Genomic DNA, 16208 nt, shown 5'->3' on the forward strand with positions numbered 1-16208 from the left:
TTGTTGTTGTTTTTGTCTTTTCACTTAGCATATTAGGAATAGCATTAAAATTCCTTCTAGTTATACAGGTTTGTGACAAGTTAGAAACATTTATGGTAGTTTAAAACAGGATATAATGAAATACATAATTCTCTGCTCTTTTATCACTCTATGCATAAAGAGTAAAATTATTGGCAAGAAATAAGGGTCAGAGCTGGTGAGATGGCTCAGGGCGTGAAGAAGCCTGCCGTCAATCTTGACAACCCGAGTTTTCTTCTTGGAACCCACATGATACAAGTAGAGAACAACTCCTTCAAATTGTGTCTGATACACTTTTGAATGCCATTTTCATGTGTGTCCCCGCATAAATTAATAAAATAGAAACTATATTTAAAATGAAGGGTCTCTAAGCTGACCATTGCATTTAGGTCACAGATAAACAGTCTTTTTTTATTGGTTTTGTGTGTGTGTGTGTGTGTGTGTGTGTGTGTGTGTGTGTGTTGTGTGTGTGTGTGTTCAGTAAATGGCATTTCTTGTCTTAAAGACCAAAGGTATTATGGATAAAGGGGCATATCATTAGTACTGGGAAAATCAGTTAGACTAAAAGTAAAAACACTGTCCTCTGATACATGAGCCTCTTTCCAAAGTCTTTCATCATTTCTGCTTTTGACATTGGACAGTTGAGACCATTTATTCTCTTTCCCTTTGGAAATCCTGGGTTCCCTATCATCCTTCACATGAACTATCTACTCCATCCCTTGTCCATTCCTGTTTACACCAACTGTTCAGATATTTCAAGGCAAAGATAATAGCCTTTGAGCTCCAATATTTTGTTCTAGGAATGTTTATCTATGGTATTTTAGAGCACTGTAGTTGAATTGCATATTGAGTGACTAACAGCAAAGGAGGACTTTAAGGAATGACTTTTGTAAGTCACAATTTAAAACTTTTCCAGTTGCAGCCAGTAAGAACAATACACTAGCGGTAACAATAGCTATCCTGGCTACTCCCAAAAGCTGAGCTCTGTCATCTCACTACCCCTTACAGCATTCCCTGTGCGTGAGTCACTGATGCAAAGTACTCACCTCATGTAAAGGATTCAAGTGCATGGGCATGCGGCTCCTCTCAAACAAATCCTTGAAGAACTTATTTTTTTGCCTTCTTAGGCATGGAGGTTTACTCTGTCAGTTTGGGGTGATAACTTTCAGAGCTTGGGAATCTCCAGAGGGCAATTACTTACTCTTGGTGTGTTCTTCTACACTCTTCCTCCAGTTACATCTCTGTTACTCGGCTTTCCTTCTAAAGTTCCCTGTGGAATCCACATTTAAAGCCCGTTATTCAACTTTTAATTGTCCTTGTAGTTTCTGGGCTAATGACACTGTGTATGGCTCATTTTAGACTTGGCAGGAGTCTGGAGCAAGGCATTGAATCCCTAGCCTTGAGAGAGGACTTGAAAAACAAATTGAGCAGTAGAGGATTAGGTAAATCTGAGACCCTTGTGCTTTATAGGAAGATCACCAACAATTCCTCCTTCCGTCCTCCTTCCAACTCCAAGTTGGTTTCTCTGATGTTGGAAGTATGGGCAACACAATAGAACTGTCATCAATGACTGGAGAGCCATTGACAAGTCCCAAGTTCACAGTCACTAAAATGATCTTAGTCTCCTTGGTGCTGATAATGCTTTCCTGATATGCAGGATCATCCCTTTAGTGACAACAGTCCTGAATACTATTATTTTACTTGTTCTTCAGATAATCTCAAGCTCATCTTCCCAGCTTCACGGTCTATGGTAATTCTAATTCATAATTGTAGCCAAGACAAAGAGGCAAGGCAAAAATAAAAATGAACAAATTGAACAACATAATGGAGGAGAAGAGGAGAGAAGAGTGATGCTTAGAATTTGGACTGCAAAATGCATGTCTTGTAAGAAGTGATGGGACTCTACCAAAGATAAAGAAGAACTATTAGGTACCATTTTTCCAGAATAAATATGACTGGATATAGTTAAAAATCCTTTCTTGCTCATAAAAATGCACAGTATCAACTCTATGATACCTTTTTTTATAATAGATGATATGTAATTCTATGTAGGTTGGAAAATGGTAGGAAAAATGTCCAAACAATTGGATAACTATAGAATGCTCAAATGTCAAAGAGCAGTGATATCTAGGAAGGATCCATGGGTTGTCTCTGGGTAATAAAATTGTAATTTCATATTTTGTGCTTCTTTGATTATTAATATATATAAATGTCTAGAACCAAGACAAAGGTAAATATTACCAACTATATATCCAAGTGAGATGGAAGAACCTGTAGACATTGCTTCTCCTTATATAGCAGTGCAGTGATATTAATAAATTAGCCTACTGTTATCATATCCAGCACTAGTAATCTTTGTGAGACTGACTCGCGTTTGAAGGGTAAAAGAAGTATACATGTGTGCACAGCATAACTATTGCAAATGTTAACTCACAACAGCTTCAGTTCGCTGTACTGTACTTAGACCTGGGCCTGGACAAAATTGGGAGTGACAACAGCTATTTATTGGTGAGGGAAGGATTAATAGTTCCCTTTCCCTACCCACTGAACTATTAGTTACTGATAGAGTCTGGGCAATCCATAATCATGCACTTCAGTAATGATTGGTAAACCCATTAGGCCCCCAATGGATAGTTCTAGGCTCAAGAGTACACAGATTGCTCCCTTGTCACTCAATGGGTCCCAAAATAAAACATGAAGTTGTGACTGTAACAAAAGCATTTTTGCAAAAAAAAAAATAGAGGTTCAACATGGTGGGAAGAAGATAAGAGTGACAATAATTAGAATATTATAATAGTCATTAAATTGTCTATAAACACATTTAATTGAGAAAAGAATGTATTGAAGAGGGAGAAGGTGTAATTAAAACTAGATCACATTTTGGCATGCCAACTGGTGTTGTCAATTTTTTGGCATCCATATAATGACTCCATCAGCTGACATGCCAATTTCGATGTGGGCGATTTCGCAGCCTCTAGGTGAAGAGCCATGGGCAATTGCTGGCTTCTGAGAGAAGAAAAAACTGTCTGAGGAGTGGGTTGTCTGATAGCTTGTTCAATCAAAAGGGGTTAGCCCTAAACATATAATGAGCAACACTAATGGGACTCAGCATGTTGTATTTATAAATTTATTTTTATATATGCAACAATATATCATGGATACTCTCCAACTCACATTATTCATGCAGGCAGGGTTAGAAGACAGGATTATAGTAGGCGTGTGTGAGTGATGTAGGACAGAGTAGTTGATCTTAGTTTCGGTCTTTCTTCTTCCTCTGTAATAACGGAAGGAAAAGGTTCCACACATCAGCTGCTGAGTTTCTGGGGCCATGGCTTTCTCATACTATAATTATGTTTTAGCAAGCTTCAGTCACAGAAGTGCCTCTTGATTGCCCAGTGTAGTTATCAAACCCTTTTCTATTTATGAGAAAGACAATACGAAAATTGTAGAGATGTTTTTTAAAAGGTGGAAGAAGTTTAGGAAATTCTTTCAATCTATTTTCTTCAAAAAAAGGGGGGGATTGGGTGCGGCTTACAGAGTAGAATTAGAGCAGTATCTGGACCTTATGATCTGATTTTCACATTACACTAACTACTGTGCTGTCACTCAGGGCAGGAGAGATAGGTACCAGTACCTCGGGGAGCAGCAGAAGATAGGCTTAACTTATGGGTAAGGTGAGGAAAGGTTTAGGTTTATGGTTTTCTGCCTGTGGGCTTCTGACTACCACAAGATTATGCTGGAATCTGCTGAAGAAGAGCATGACATGGGTAGCGTACTAGAGGTTGAATCAACAAGTCAACCTCTATTATAAAATATTCTGTTTCTTAGAAGTTTCAAGGGCTTGGATCTTATGTTAAAATGTTTGTTTCATTGGGGTGATGTTGCAGTGGGTGAGCGATAAGAATGTAGTTTCTGTTTTTTACAAGTGTTTCCAAATCGCCAGCAGCGTTTGCTAAAAAGACTGCCTGTCTTTCTTTGATCCATGTCAAGAATCTGATGGCTGACTTGGGTTTATTTTTGCCATTTTTGTTGTGAGCCTTAGCTTGTAGCAGCTGAACTGTCTTTTCCAGCATGAATTTGTTTCTCATTCAGCCAGAAAGAAGTAAAATAACTCATATTACTGCAGTGATAGAGTACAGAAGACATGCTAAGAGGGAAATCCAAACACAACAGGGCCCATCCTTTAAGACTGCTTTTTTTTTTTTGAAATATTCAAAGTTGACAGGGCCATAGATCGAAAGTACTTCAGTGGTTTTTCAGAAGCTAAGATGATAGGGTGCCTTGTTGCAATGGCATTTTGTTGTGGGTGTGTTAAGAATGGGCTTAAGGTGGTATGATAAGAATGGCCTTAAGGTGGAAAGCTGTGAGGTTGTATGACATTGAGAGGAGGCTGAATGTTATTGAAACAAAAGTTTCACAAAAATCTTAATATCTGCTCTATTCTGTCTTACTCCTTCTCTCAACCTGTTCCCAAAGCATGACGTAAAGGTTTGAACTGTCCTAAAATTATGCTACTGTGTTTCTTTAGTTTTGTTTCAAAGATAAATAATGGATCAGTTTTCTTTGTTAAATGATATTTAATTATGATTTGTAAAAGTTGTTTTAAATGTTTGTTGATCACTGTTTTGTTTTATTATCTCAGGTGATTGGTACTCACTCATTTTGGTGTTTGTTAAATTGTTCCTGATGGAGAAACAGAGTTCGTGTCTTGCTTAATACCGTGGATGACCTCTGATTATGTGTAGTATAGCCTTGTGTTCAGGTATGTGCTCTGAATGAGTATTGGGGTTGATGTGAGTATGTCATGGTAAATGTGTATACCATGGATACCAGAGAATAACTTGTGAGTCAGACGTTTTCTTTCATCGTGTGGGTCTTGAGTGTCAAACACACATCATCATCATTGATGACAAATACCTTAACTCACTAATCCATCTTGCCATCCCAGAAGTAGCGTATTAACAAATTAGTGTGCATTACTCTGATATCTGAAATACCACTCCTTTCTGGTTCATACACATTGCTATATTGTTTTTTCTCTTCCTTTCAGTTAAGAAAATGCACATATTTCATTTAACTTTCTACACGGTATTTACACCTTAATGTTGCTGTAATTTGTTTTCTTTGAACTAAGCCACATTAAAGACTGGAGGTAAAATTCTGCTCCTATTACATAGGAGCATCACATAGATTTAGGTACTGATAACTATTCCCTTACATACAAACACGGGCACGCTTAAGGACAGGTTTTGTGAACTTCGTATACCCCAATACTGACCAGGATTGGGAGAGTAAATTCAGTGACAGGCATTGGTGTGTAGGAAATACACATGATCCATCTATTAAATGTGTTCATAATCTTCAGCAGGACACTTTTTTAAATGACATTTTTTTTCTAATTCTTTGACTCAAAGTTCTTCTTCAGAACTTGATGGAAAGCAGCCTTTACATCCTTGTTCCTCAGACTGTAGATGAGAGGATTCAGCATAGGGGTGACCAAAGCATAGAAGATCACCACCACCTTGTCCTGCTCAGCAGAGGCTGTGGAAGTGGGCTGCATGTAGGTGAAGAGGGCCATCCCATAAGACATGGAGACCACAGTCAGGTGGGAGGCACAGGTCTCAAAGGCTTTGTGGCGTCCCTGGGTAGAGCGGATCTTCATGATGGCAGCCACAATGTGGGCATAGGACAGAGAGACCAGGCAGCAGGGCACCAGCAGCACCACCACACTAGAGGCCAGAATCACCACTTGGTTGAGGGTGATGTCCACACAGGCCAACCTGACCAGTGCCAGTGTCTCACAGGCCACATGGTTGAGCACATTGTGCCCACAGGTAGGAAGGCGCATGGTGACCGCTGTCTCCACAGCAGAATTAACTAAACCCACAAACCAAGAGACACCTGCTAGTCCCATGCAGAGCCTTGGGCTCATCACCACTGTGTACCGTAGTGGATCACAGACAGCCACATAGCGGTCATAGGCCATGGCAGCCAGCAGCAAGAACTCAGTTCCTCCTAGGGCCAGAGCGAAGAAGTGTTGGGTCCCACATAGAGCAAAAGAGATGGTCTTCTTCTCCATGGGGAAGTGTGCCAGCATCTGGGGGACCCCACTGGAGGTATAGCAGATGTCTACCACTGACAGGTGACAGAGGAAGAAGTACATGGGCAGGTGGAGTCGTGGGTCCAGTGCAATGAGCAGGACAATGAGCCCATTGCCCAGCAGAGTCAGCAGGTAGGTGACCCCAAAGAGGACAAAGAGTCCAGCTTGGATGTGTTTGTCACTGGAGAGACCCATGAGGATAAACTCACTAACCCAGGTCATGTTTTCTCCCATGGAGCAGCTGGCCCAGCTGGCCAGAAGTATAGGAAGTAGAATCAAGGACAGGCAAGTTAAAATATCATTTCACATTGTGCACTTAGTCCTAGGCTACTACTGGAATAAGAGGTGGGACATAGCCTTTTATTTTTAATCTAGGTGGTTAGGGGAGGAAATAATAGAGACAATGAATTTATTCTCCTGAAAAGAAAAAAGAAAAAAAAAAAAAGCAGAGAGGGTGTTGGACAAGGGAGAAACTACAGATAGGCATGGTGGCACTTCCTGTAATCTTATCGTGGGGAAGTTGGAGACAAATGTATCAGAGATCAAGAACAGTCTGAGCTACAAAAGGGAATTTGAGGCCAGTAGGGGCTCAATGAAACTCTTTCTCAAACAAGCAGACAACTAAAGCAGAAAGGGAGACTTGGCTTCTCATACTAAAGTATCAATTTCTGAAGGTTAATACCCCTGATTTGGCCATTAATTTATATCTAGCATCTTTTGCCATAGCAATTATAAGTAATCAATCAATGTAGAAGGAAATATGATCCATAATAGGGGTGGAGGAAAAGAAAAAGTTATCACAGATATAAAGAAACAGTAAGGGAAAATTAACATCTAGTAAAATTAAAGACTTGGGCATGGGCAAGGGCAAGGGCAAGGTAGTACTGAAAGTTATCAGGACAAAAAAAGTACATTGTATAATGTGGTGGATCAGTGGTCATGTCTTCCGATCAAACACAAGAAAAGAATAAGCATGCTTTCATGACTGCCAGCATCATTTCCAACATCCCAGTTCTATTGTTATCCACGCTTCTTGCAAGTCTAGGTCATGGCCTTGCATGGAGTCCTCTCAAATGCTCTTAGTTTCATGAATCTGTGTTGAGGAAGCTTATGTCCCTGAGATGAACATGTGTTAAGAAGCTGATTGTTCCAGGAAATGTGCAGGGCATTTTGTTCCTGTCCATGAGCACAAAGACAGAGACATTGGTCATTCTTTCTTGGCTCTTATAATATAGAGATTAATTTAAAAAGATAAAAATAAGTATACTTGTGCTAAGCACTATGGATAAATACAAGGTTAGGACTTAGTTAAGTAAATTTTAATTTTGGTGGATATTCCTTATATCTCAATAATATGCAATGTATATTGTGTATTTTAAAGATATCTAAGTAAGCAATAATACAGTAGTTGCTGAGAGATTTTGGTGAACAGTGGCATGTATATTGATGCTGAGCGTGAGGGTTTGGAACGGTCTTGACCTTTTCCACTATGGTGAATCTCCTTTTCTGTCTGAGTTTGTACTAGGTCATTGCCTTTTATGGTGGTTAACTGTTCCTTGTATAAAGTTAGTGTCATCAGATACTTAATTCCAAATTTTAGGTGTATTTCTTTCTAGTATTTATCTTTCCAGATCTATACTTTATTTATTCTTTTGCTCAATGTTATTTTATTGTTTTACTCGATTCTTTTTCAATTTCATTCACATATATAACATTCTTTGATCAACCCCCCCCCTTGTTACTATCCTTTCTTGTCTTTTTTATACCTACCCACTCCTTTTTTTTCCTTGAGTCCTTCTGCCTCCCACTTTCATGTGTCTTCCTCATGTGTATGTGACCTTCTGCAATGAATTAGGGTTCCTGTCATAAGCATCAATGAAGGGATTATTTGCTTGAGTTGGGGGCGATGCACCAAGCTTATTGTTTCTTAATTTATAATGTTTGGGAAATAGAATAAGCCTAGAAATACATTAAGAAATGAATGGATAATGACAGTGTGGTACATATATACAGTATAATTATACAATGTGAGATCATACACAGTAAAATTATATTTTGCTCTGAAGAAAAATAAAATTATAAACTTTCAGATAAATGGATGAAATTAAAAAAAATATTGAGTGAGGTCACACAGGCCTCCCATGTCATTTCTCTTTTGTGTGTATTAGTTTTGAAGCTTCAGCTTCACGTTTTTAACTACCTATAGAGGCCAAGAAGATAGGAAGGGGATTTTTGGGAGGAGGCGGTAAAGGGGGCGAGATGGTAGGGCACAGGTGATATGGAGGTAGAGCAAACAAGTACGAGGGATGGAAGAGTTTGAGTAGAAATGTGGGTGGGGATGGGGGAAGAAAGGGCTTGGAAGAAAGCTTAACCCAGTTTTTCAACTCACCTGGATGAAATACTTCCTTTTGATATGAAGTGTGCATTTATGGACTGACCCTGGACTCTGACCCCATAGGTAGCAATGAATATCCTAGTAAGAGCACCAGTGGAAGGGGAAGCCCTGGGTCCTGCTAAGACTGAACCCCCAGTGAACTAGTCTATGGGGGGAGGGCGGCAATGGGGGGAGGGTTGGGAGGGGAACACCCATAAGGAAGGGGAGGGGGGAGGGGGATGTTTGCCCGGAAACCGGGAAAGGGAATAACACTCGAAATGTATATAAGAAATACTCAAGTTAATAAAAAAAAAAACATCAGAGGTTTCACAGAATAAAATAAGAAAATTTAAAAATTGGACCTTGGTATATTCTTTGGAGGTGAATGACTTCATTATACCTAAATCATTGTAGCAAACTAGAGGACATTCAGTGTATCAAGATTATGGCAACCAACCAGATTAGAGACACAGCTTCAACTATAAGCGGTCCGAAGAGCATAATTCCATTCTGATCTCCCTGTCTGCCAACAGTGGCTGGAGCCCTAATTGTTGGAGTGGGAGAAGAGTATTCTAAGATAGAGCAGGTCCCTGGCCTCCCCACAGCTCTGATCCAAAGTGTATATTTCATTCTTTTCCAGCTTTACTTACATATATAACATTCTTTGATCAAAGTAACCCCGTTATCCTCTTTTACCTTATTTCCATTCTCACCATGAAGGTGCCTCTGGCTAGAAGGTATCTCTATGGAAACCAGGAGAGGGGGCGTTAGATTCTCAGTGTTAGAGGTTGGTGATAGGGTCAGATCCTAGGGAGATGCTGGTTGGGATTCTGAACGCTGCCCAGGGAGCCTGTGACAGTCTGCGAAGCTTGTCCTCTGAGTCAGCAGAGGGAGTGATTCATTAGACTTATTACCAATCTGAGGCCACTTATTACTTACAGACAGAATTTTCACTTTCAGATTGGAATGAGGGATTCAGATTCCCTCCCAAAAAAATGTGGTCAAAAAAATGTAGAGATGAAAGGAACCACAGAGCAAGGAGTCAGAATTTCCTTCATCTTATGCACAGGGAATCCAAGGGCCTGGGAGAGGCTGTCTGTCTCTGTCTTAGATCTACCTAGGGACCAAGATAAAGGCAGTCTGCCTGACAGACAGAAGTGTCTTTGGTCAGATATGACTCATGGAAGGGGACTTCTGGGCATCTTAGATGGAGGTCTCAGGAAGGTATTCTGAGATACCAATAGATGTGGAGAGTAGGCAAAGCTTTGAATGAAAAGTTAGGAAATCTGCGTTGTGGTCTACCTGTTTCATGAATGAATCACCTGACCGCCATAACTTCAGATTCTTCATCTGAAATGTGTGGATGATGACACATTTCCTTGGAGTTTTTGAATATATATCAGATGAACTAATAGATATAAATTTGTTTCAGCCACGTACTCAGTAAAATCTTAAAAGGCGTGATCCTTACACTCAGAAAGCCTACAGTACTGAGGCCAAATCTGTCCACCAGTATGAAGACAAGTGACAGGTAGGAACAAGTGCTTTTAAGGTCAGAAAGTTAACAGGATGTGGCTTTAAGACAATCTGCAATAAACCACAGTGCCTAAGCCCAATAACAGAATTCCTGCTTCAATACATTGCAGAAATTAAGTTAGACTATCCATACACAATGCCCATTGCACACAGCGCCAACTCCCTATCTTTTTCTTCCATTTTAGACCCCAGCTAAACTTTTATTCTTGATAGATGACTTTGCTGTGAGTTCTTTTGGACAATTAGAGAAGAATTTCATCCACTTTTCCTATTTCATAAACAGTTGATGAGAGCATGGCAGGGCCTCGTCAGTGGGAGGAGCATGAGCTCCAGGTACTATCGAAAGAGGACCCTCTCTCTAGAAGCTCACCCAGGCAGGCGAGCTAGAGACAGCAAGTTGTTAAGCTCCTTTGTTACATAGGAAGCTTCAGTAGCATCCCACTAACTAAAGAGAGACTGCCTATGCCAGCAAACAATAGATGTATTTTACATGGGAGCACAAATACTCCTATATAGATATAAAGTAGAAGTAAAGAAACAACTAATATTTCTGTTTCTTTGAAGATATGTTTGAGATTATGGTAAGACATGCTTGCACCATGTATTAAATTCCATTGACACATCATCTGGTTAGCTGCCATATGTGAAGTGTGCACGTTCATCTGCAGAGTGAAAGTGTTAGATTTAGTGAGCATTACAATATCTTGTAGTCCTAAAGGCTTATGACAAGTTAAGATTCATACATTATAGTTCAAAGCCACAAAAAAAGTAAAAATAAAGTATTTGGTCTTCCTGCATTCTATGCATGCCTGAGAAAGTTATAGGTCAGATAGTATTATTGGTCACAGGGTTTCCTATTGAATTATTCAGACTGAACATAAAACTGTTTGTGGTGATGGTTTTTAAAATCAGGGACCAAGGAAATAAGAATGTGGCTATGCGATTAGATACCATACAACTCTTTGGTCAAGCCAAAGTGCTTATAATCTCCCATGATACGAGTCTTCATTCAAAGTCCAATCTAGATAAAATCCAGGGTGAAAATTCCACTATAGCAACAAATTTCCTATCAGATCAAGAATCAAACTTTTCTTTCTCTTATTGGAATTATTTTCCCAAATGCCGAGATGGTTCATAATTTTGCCTTTTAGAGAGGGAGGGCTCTATATCTGCCCTTGGATCTTCTACCAACCCTATACCTTCTCCTTTCCTTCTCATGACAACATTGGAGAGATGCTTCAAGACTAGGCAGTAACTTTTGATTTATACTATTCCATTCCGTAAATGCCTGCCTGCATCGAACATTTTGTTTAATAGTTCATTGTTGGGTAACAGACCTAGAAGGACTCTTTAGTGGCCAGAAATCAATGAGTTGCATCAATAAGTCACTGGAGGAATTCAAAATGCCTTTAACTGTAACCGGTGAGAACAACACAGGAGATGTTAACAGAGCCATGCTGGCTGCCTAGGTGGCTTTGATGGCAGATGCTCATCACCTGCTCTGATCTATCCCTGTAGGGAAACCACTGAGGCCAGTGCTAACCACCGGTACAAGACTCACTTTGGCTGGGAGGTGGGACAACCCTTAGGAAGTCCTCGGAGCACAGTGTTTCCTCTTCTTGGGCATGAAGGGTTTCTTTGTCATTCTGAGCTGATAACTTTTCAGAGCTTATGGATCCCCAGAGGGCAATTATTTGCCTTAAAAAAGTATCTTCTTCCCCTAGCTACTTCTCTACAATCCCACCTCTGTCTTCTAAGTTCCCTGTGGAATAAACATGCTGAAAGTATTTTACATAAACTTTTAATTGTCCTAGTTCCTAGGCTAAAGAGACCTCTGACTTTTGAATCTTTCAGTACATTCTAAGGCTTCTTCTGTATTTCTAGACACTTTTTCTACGGTCAGGGGACAGGGATATTTGTCTTTGTGGCCTGATTACTGGGGATTGACAGTAATTGGAACTTAACAGTATCTGAAATGGCTAGAGAGATACATGGTAAAACCCTTCAAGACATAGGCACAGGCAAGGACTTTCCAAAAAGGATATGGACAGTGCAGGAAATGACCCAAAGAGCTGACATATGGAATTGCAAGAAATTAAAATCTTCTGTATAGCAAAGGAAAAAAATCTGCAGGGGGAAAAGGAGCAGACAGAGTGTGTGGAAATTTTTGCCAACCATTTATCAGGTCTGTCTGACATGTAACTAGGTATGTTACATATAGGATATGCAACAAATTAGCTGCAAAAATTAAGCATCAATGAAATAAGTCTTCCAATCAATAAATGAGCTAATTAACAATCAACAATTTTCAAAGGAAAAATCCAAATGGCAACAAATACTGGAAATTTGATCAATATATCCTAGGTCATGAGAGCAATAAAAATTAAAACTACCTTGGCATTCTGTCTTACTCCAGTCTGAAAGCTATTATAAAAACAAACGAAACAAACCAAAACAAAAAATAAATTCTGGCAAAAGTTTTGAAGAAAGAGGAACCCTTAAACACTACTATTGGATGTGGAAACTTGTGCAGTCACTGTGGAAATTGGTGCGGAGTTTTCTAAAAAACTAAAACAAACAAACAATCATAAAAAACCTGAAAAAATAATCCCCTGAAAATATAGTTTATCAGACAGCCAGCTCTATTCTACTTTTGGTAGGTATACTTGAAGGAATCCAAGTTAAAAGGCCACAGTAATACTTGCACATCTATGTCTACTGACGCTCTACTTACAATAGCTAAGATACAAAACCAACCTAGATGTCCATCAGCAAGCGAAAGGATAAAGAGGCCCATATAAATGATAGAATTTAGGCCCATATAAATGATAGAATTTTAGTCAGTCATAAGGAAAGATCAAATCATGGCATTTGCAGAAAAATAGATGAAACTGGAAAACATGATGTTAAGCTAAATAAGCCAGACTGACCAAGACAAGTTTTGCATGCTTTTCATCCTGTGTACTTCTGTGTATTCACATGTACATGCATATATTTACTTGTAAGTGTCTATGAGTAGGTCATGAAACTAGAAAGAGAATCATGCGAATAGGGGAACAGATCTTAATGGGGGGAGGAAAAAGAGAGAGGGTCGTCAAATATACGTGTCATTAAAGCTTAAGGGATGCCTATTTGGGGGCAGGAGGCTTTGGTGACTGATAATCAGAATAGAATATAGTGCTACACATACATGAAAATGCCACAATGAGTTTCAGTACCTTTTTTTGCTAACTTTAAATTTTAATTTAAAAAGTTTTGGAAAAAAAGACTATACATGGACTGACCCTGGGCTCCAACCTCATAGGTAGCAATGAATATCCTAGTAAGATCACCAGTGGAAGGGGAAGCTCTTGGTCCTGCCAAGACTGAACCACCAGTGAACATGATTGTTGGGGGGGGAGGGCAGTAATGGGGGGAGGATGGGGAGGAGAACACCCATAGAGAAGGGCAGGGGGAGGGATTAGGGGAAAGTTGGCCTGGAAACCGGGAAAGGGAATAACAATCGAAATGTAAATAAGAAATACCCAAGTTAATAAAGATGGAGAAAATGAAAAAAAGTTTTGGAAAAGGGTTAAAGTAATTGGGAAAAGGAAAGGAAAGAGAAATTAAATTATAGAAGCTAGATTCTGTCCTAGAGGGAAAAGATACAATTTCCTTCTCTTCTATATCCAACAACTCATGTGGGTGACAAGGGAATTGTGTGTATACATCACATAGTTGAGCAGTTATTTCCATGGAAATGAGCCATTGAGAAATCTCATGTTCAGACTTGTTCCTTCCCAATAGCATCCTTGGTGAGTTCCTGTCTTATCTATTTTATTGTATTTCCTTTGTGTATTTGCACAGCATAAAAGTTTGCCTTTCTAGATTTTGTCATTTCCACCACTTTTAAATATAAATATGAAAATTTAAAGTATTTGCATATGCATGTCTGTGCAGGCATATGTGCATTTGCATGTAGGTGACTTTAGAGTCCAGAAGAGAGCATTATATGCCTTGAAACTAGAGCTATAGTTAGTCATATACCTAATATAGATACCGGTAATCAAAATCAGGTCCTCTTGGAAGAATATAAAGCCCATGAGAAGATTTTATTATAACATTTACATATATGACTTAATGAAAATAAATATATTATTTATCAATTGGAAAGATACTACTTTGTATGACTGAGTAATTTTTATATTATTTGACCATTGCTAGGCAGATAGAGATGTCCTGATCTGTAGTTATGATTTATCTCTATAATGGATCAGGGAATGATCATTTGACTTCATGCTCTCTCCTCTTTGACAATCTGAAAATCACCTTTGTTCTCTCTACCACTGAGCATAATATCAGGTCCTGGAAGGCTTCTCAATTTTAAGGTCCATGGGAAAAAATTCTGATAGGAATTTCCACTGGTAGTTGTAGCCAAATATTAAGAGGGAGAGCAGAAGTGAAAAACAGTTGGAAGGAACCAAAAGTGTAAAAGAAAATAATATCTGAGGGGTGGATCTTCCAGTAGTAGATTTGATATGGACAGATAGAGTTCATACCAAAACTGAAAGATAAGAACTGTTGGGTACCATTTTTCTATTATCATATAATAAAATGCTTTCTGCTTGCCAAAAAGAAGTTGCATCTTTTCTATCTTCTGAAAAAAATAAGATTACAAATGATATAGAGCTAGAGTAAAAGAGGGATTGGAGAGTAGAAAATATTAGTGTTAAATTCATCATTGAGACCCCACATGAGATCAAACCAGTTAACATTCAATCATAGAATGGATATGGTCTCCCAAGTCCCAATTCCTAACTGAGGAGTTATTGGTGGTCAGTAGCTTCTAGGAAAGATAGAACGAGTTTTCTTTAAGAGTATGTTCCCTGGTAGGTCAAACATGCTTCAGTAAATGATGCCTGACCTGTGAGTATAGATATAACACAAAACGGGCTTGGTGAGTTACCAAAAAAGCAGAGGACATAAAGCTGGAAAGGAGAGAGGCATGGATGGAATCTGGGAATAATGGAGGGAGAAGCCAGAGGTGGATGAATAGGTTAAACTACATTGCACACATGTATGAAGTTATGAAAAACAAGTATCATGTTAACAAAAGAATGATACATCAAAAATGAATTGGAAGACAAGAAAGTATTTGTGAGTTATTTCTGGCTTCTAAAAATCTAATGTTTCTAAAAGAAACATTCTTTTGCTTATCACTATTTAAAAATTGTCCAAGGGGTTGGGGATTTAGCTCAGTGGTAGAGCACTTGCCTAGCAAGCGCAAAGCCCTGGGTTCGTTCCTCAGCTCCGGAAAAGAAAAAAAATTGTCCACAGTAAACATATATTTGAATTCTGAGTACAAATTAAAATGAACAGTCTTGGAAATGTGGAGATAGATCAACAGGTAAGGTGCTTGCTAGGCAAGCATAAGGACTTTGGTTGAGATCCATGGAACCCACATAAAAGTCTGGCATGGCATACAAAAGCTTGTAACCCCAGTGCTACAGTGGGGTAGAGGTAGGAGGATTGCTGGAGCTTTCTGGGCACCAGCCTAGTTTCAGGTTAATAGAAAGACTTCTTCTCAAGGGAATTAAGGCAGAGGGCAATAGAGCCTACTGGGCCCATATATGTGTACAGACAACATAGGTGTGCCCATATAGCTCTACACATGTGTACAGCACACACACACACACACACACACACACACACACACACACACACACACACACACACACCTTTAATATTGATATAGACCTGTCTCATTGAGATAGTGATATTAGGAAATAATCTTTCTCTCTTAACATTTAGCAATAGTAAACTGCCTTTCAGTGACATGGATAGCTGTTACAGAATAAAGGAAGATATAGTAAAATTGTATCTCATCAAAATAGATATAACCACAAGTTTTAGGTTATTTATACGAACAAAGGTAAATCTCTTTGTACTCTCTGGTAGGACATAGTGGACTAGAGCACTAGAGCAAGCAAAATGTCCATACTTTGCCTTTAGCAGAAAGACCTCTGTATATTTCGCAAGATACATGATATCAGATTCACCCTATGTGAAATAAAGGGGTTCATTGCCTGCAGATCTGGAAATCTGTTTTAGTGTGTGCATTATAGTAGTTCCTTTTCACTCACGATTCTAGATTCTGTACTATCGCACTAAACTATGACCATGTTGTGCTCCTGTAGGCAT

At 39.1% G+C, this 16208-nt stretch overlaps 1 protein-coding gene and 1 long non-coding RNA gene across 4 annotated transcripts in view; one reads left to right on the plus strand and one right to left on the minus strand.

Moving 5' to 3' along the window:
* Positions 1–16208, plus strand: part of LOC120102261 (uncharacterized) — a 257361-nt gene that overhangs the window by 128399 nt on the left and 112754 nt on the right. Inside the window, exon 3 of one of the 3 annotated variants that reach the window (XR_015686519.1) lies at positions 4661–4780. The exons of the other annotated variants lie outside the window; for them this stretch is intronic. This is a non-coding gene — a long non-coding RNA (uncharacterized LOC120102261). The remainder of the gene's footprint in view (positions 1–4660; positions 4781–16208) is intronic. 3 annotated transcript variants of the gene reach the window in all.
* Or2r3b (olfactory receptor family 2 subfamily R member 3B) lies at positions 5414–6352 on the minus strand. The gene is given in 1 exon segment (NM_001000853.1): positions 5414–6352. A coding segment is annotated over 1 exon segment (939 nt).

This window comes from Rattus norvegicus, chromosome 4 (genome assembly GCF_021556685.1).
Source record: "Rattus norvegicus strain SHRSP/BbbUtx chromosome 4, alternate assembly SHRSP_T2T, whole genome shotgun sequence".
Taxonomy (NCBI): Eukaryota; Metazoa; Chordata; class Mammalia; order Rodentia; family Muridae; genus Rattus; species Rattus norvegicus.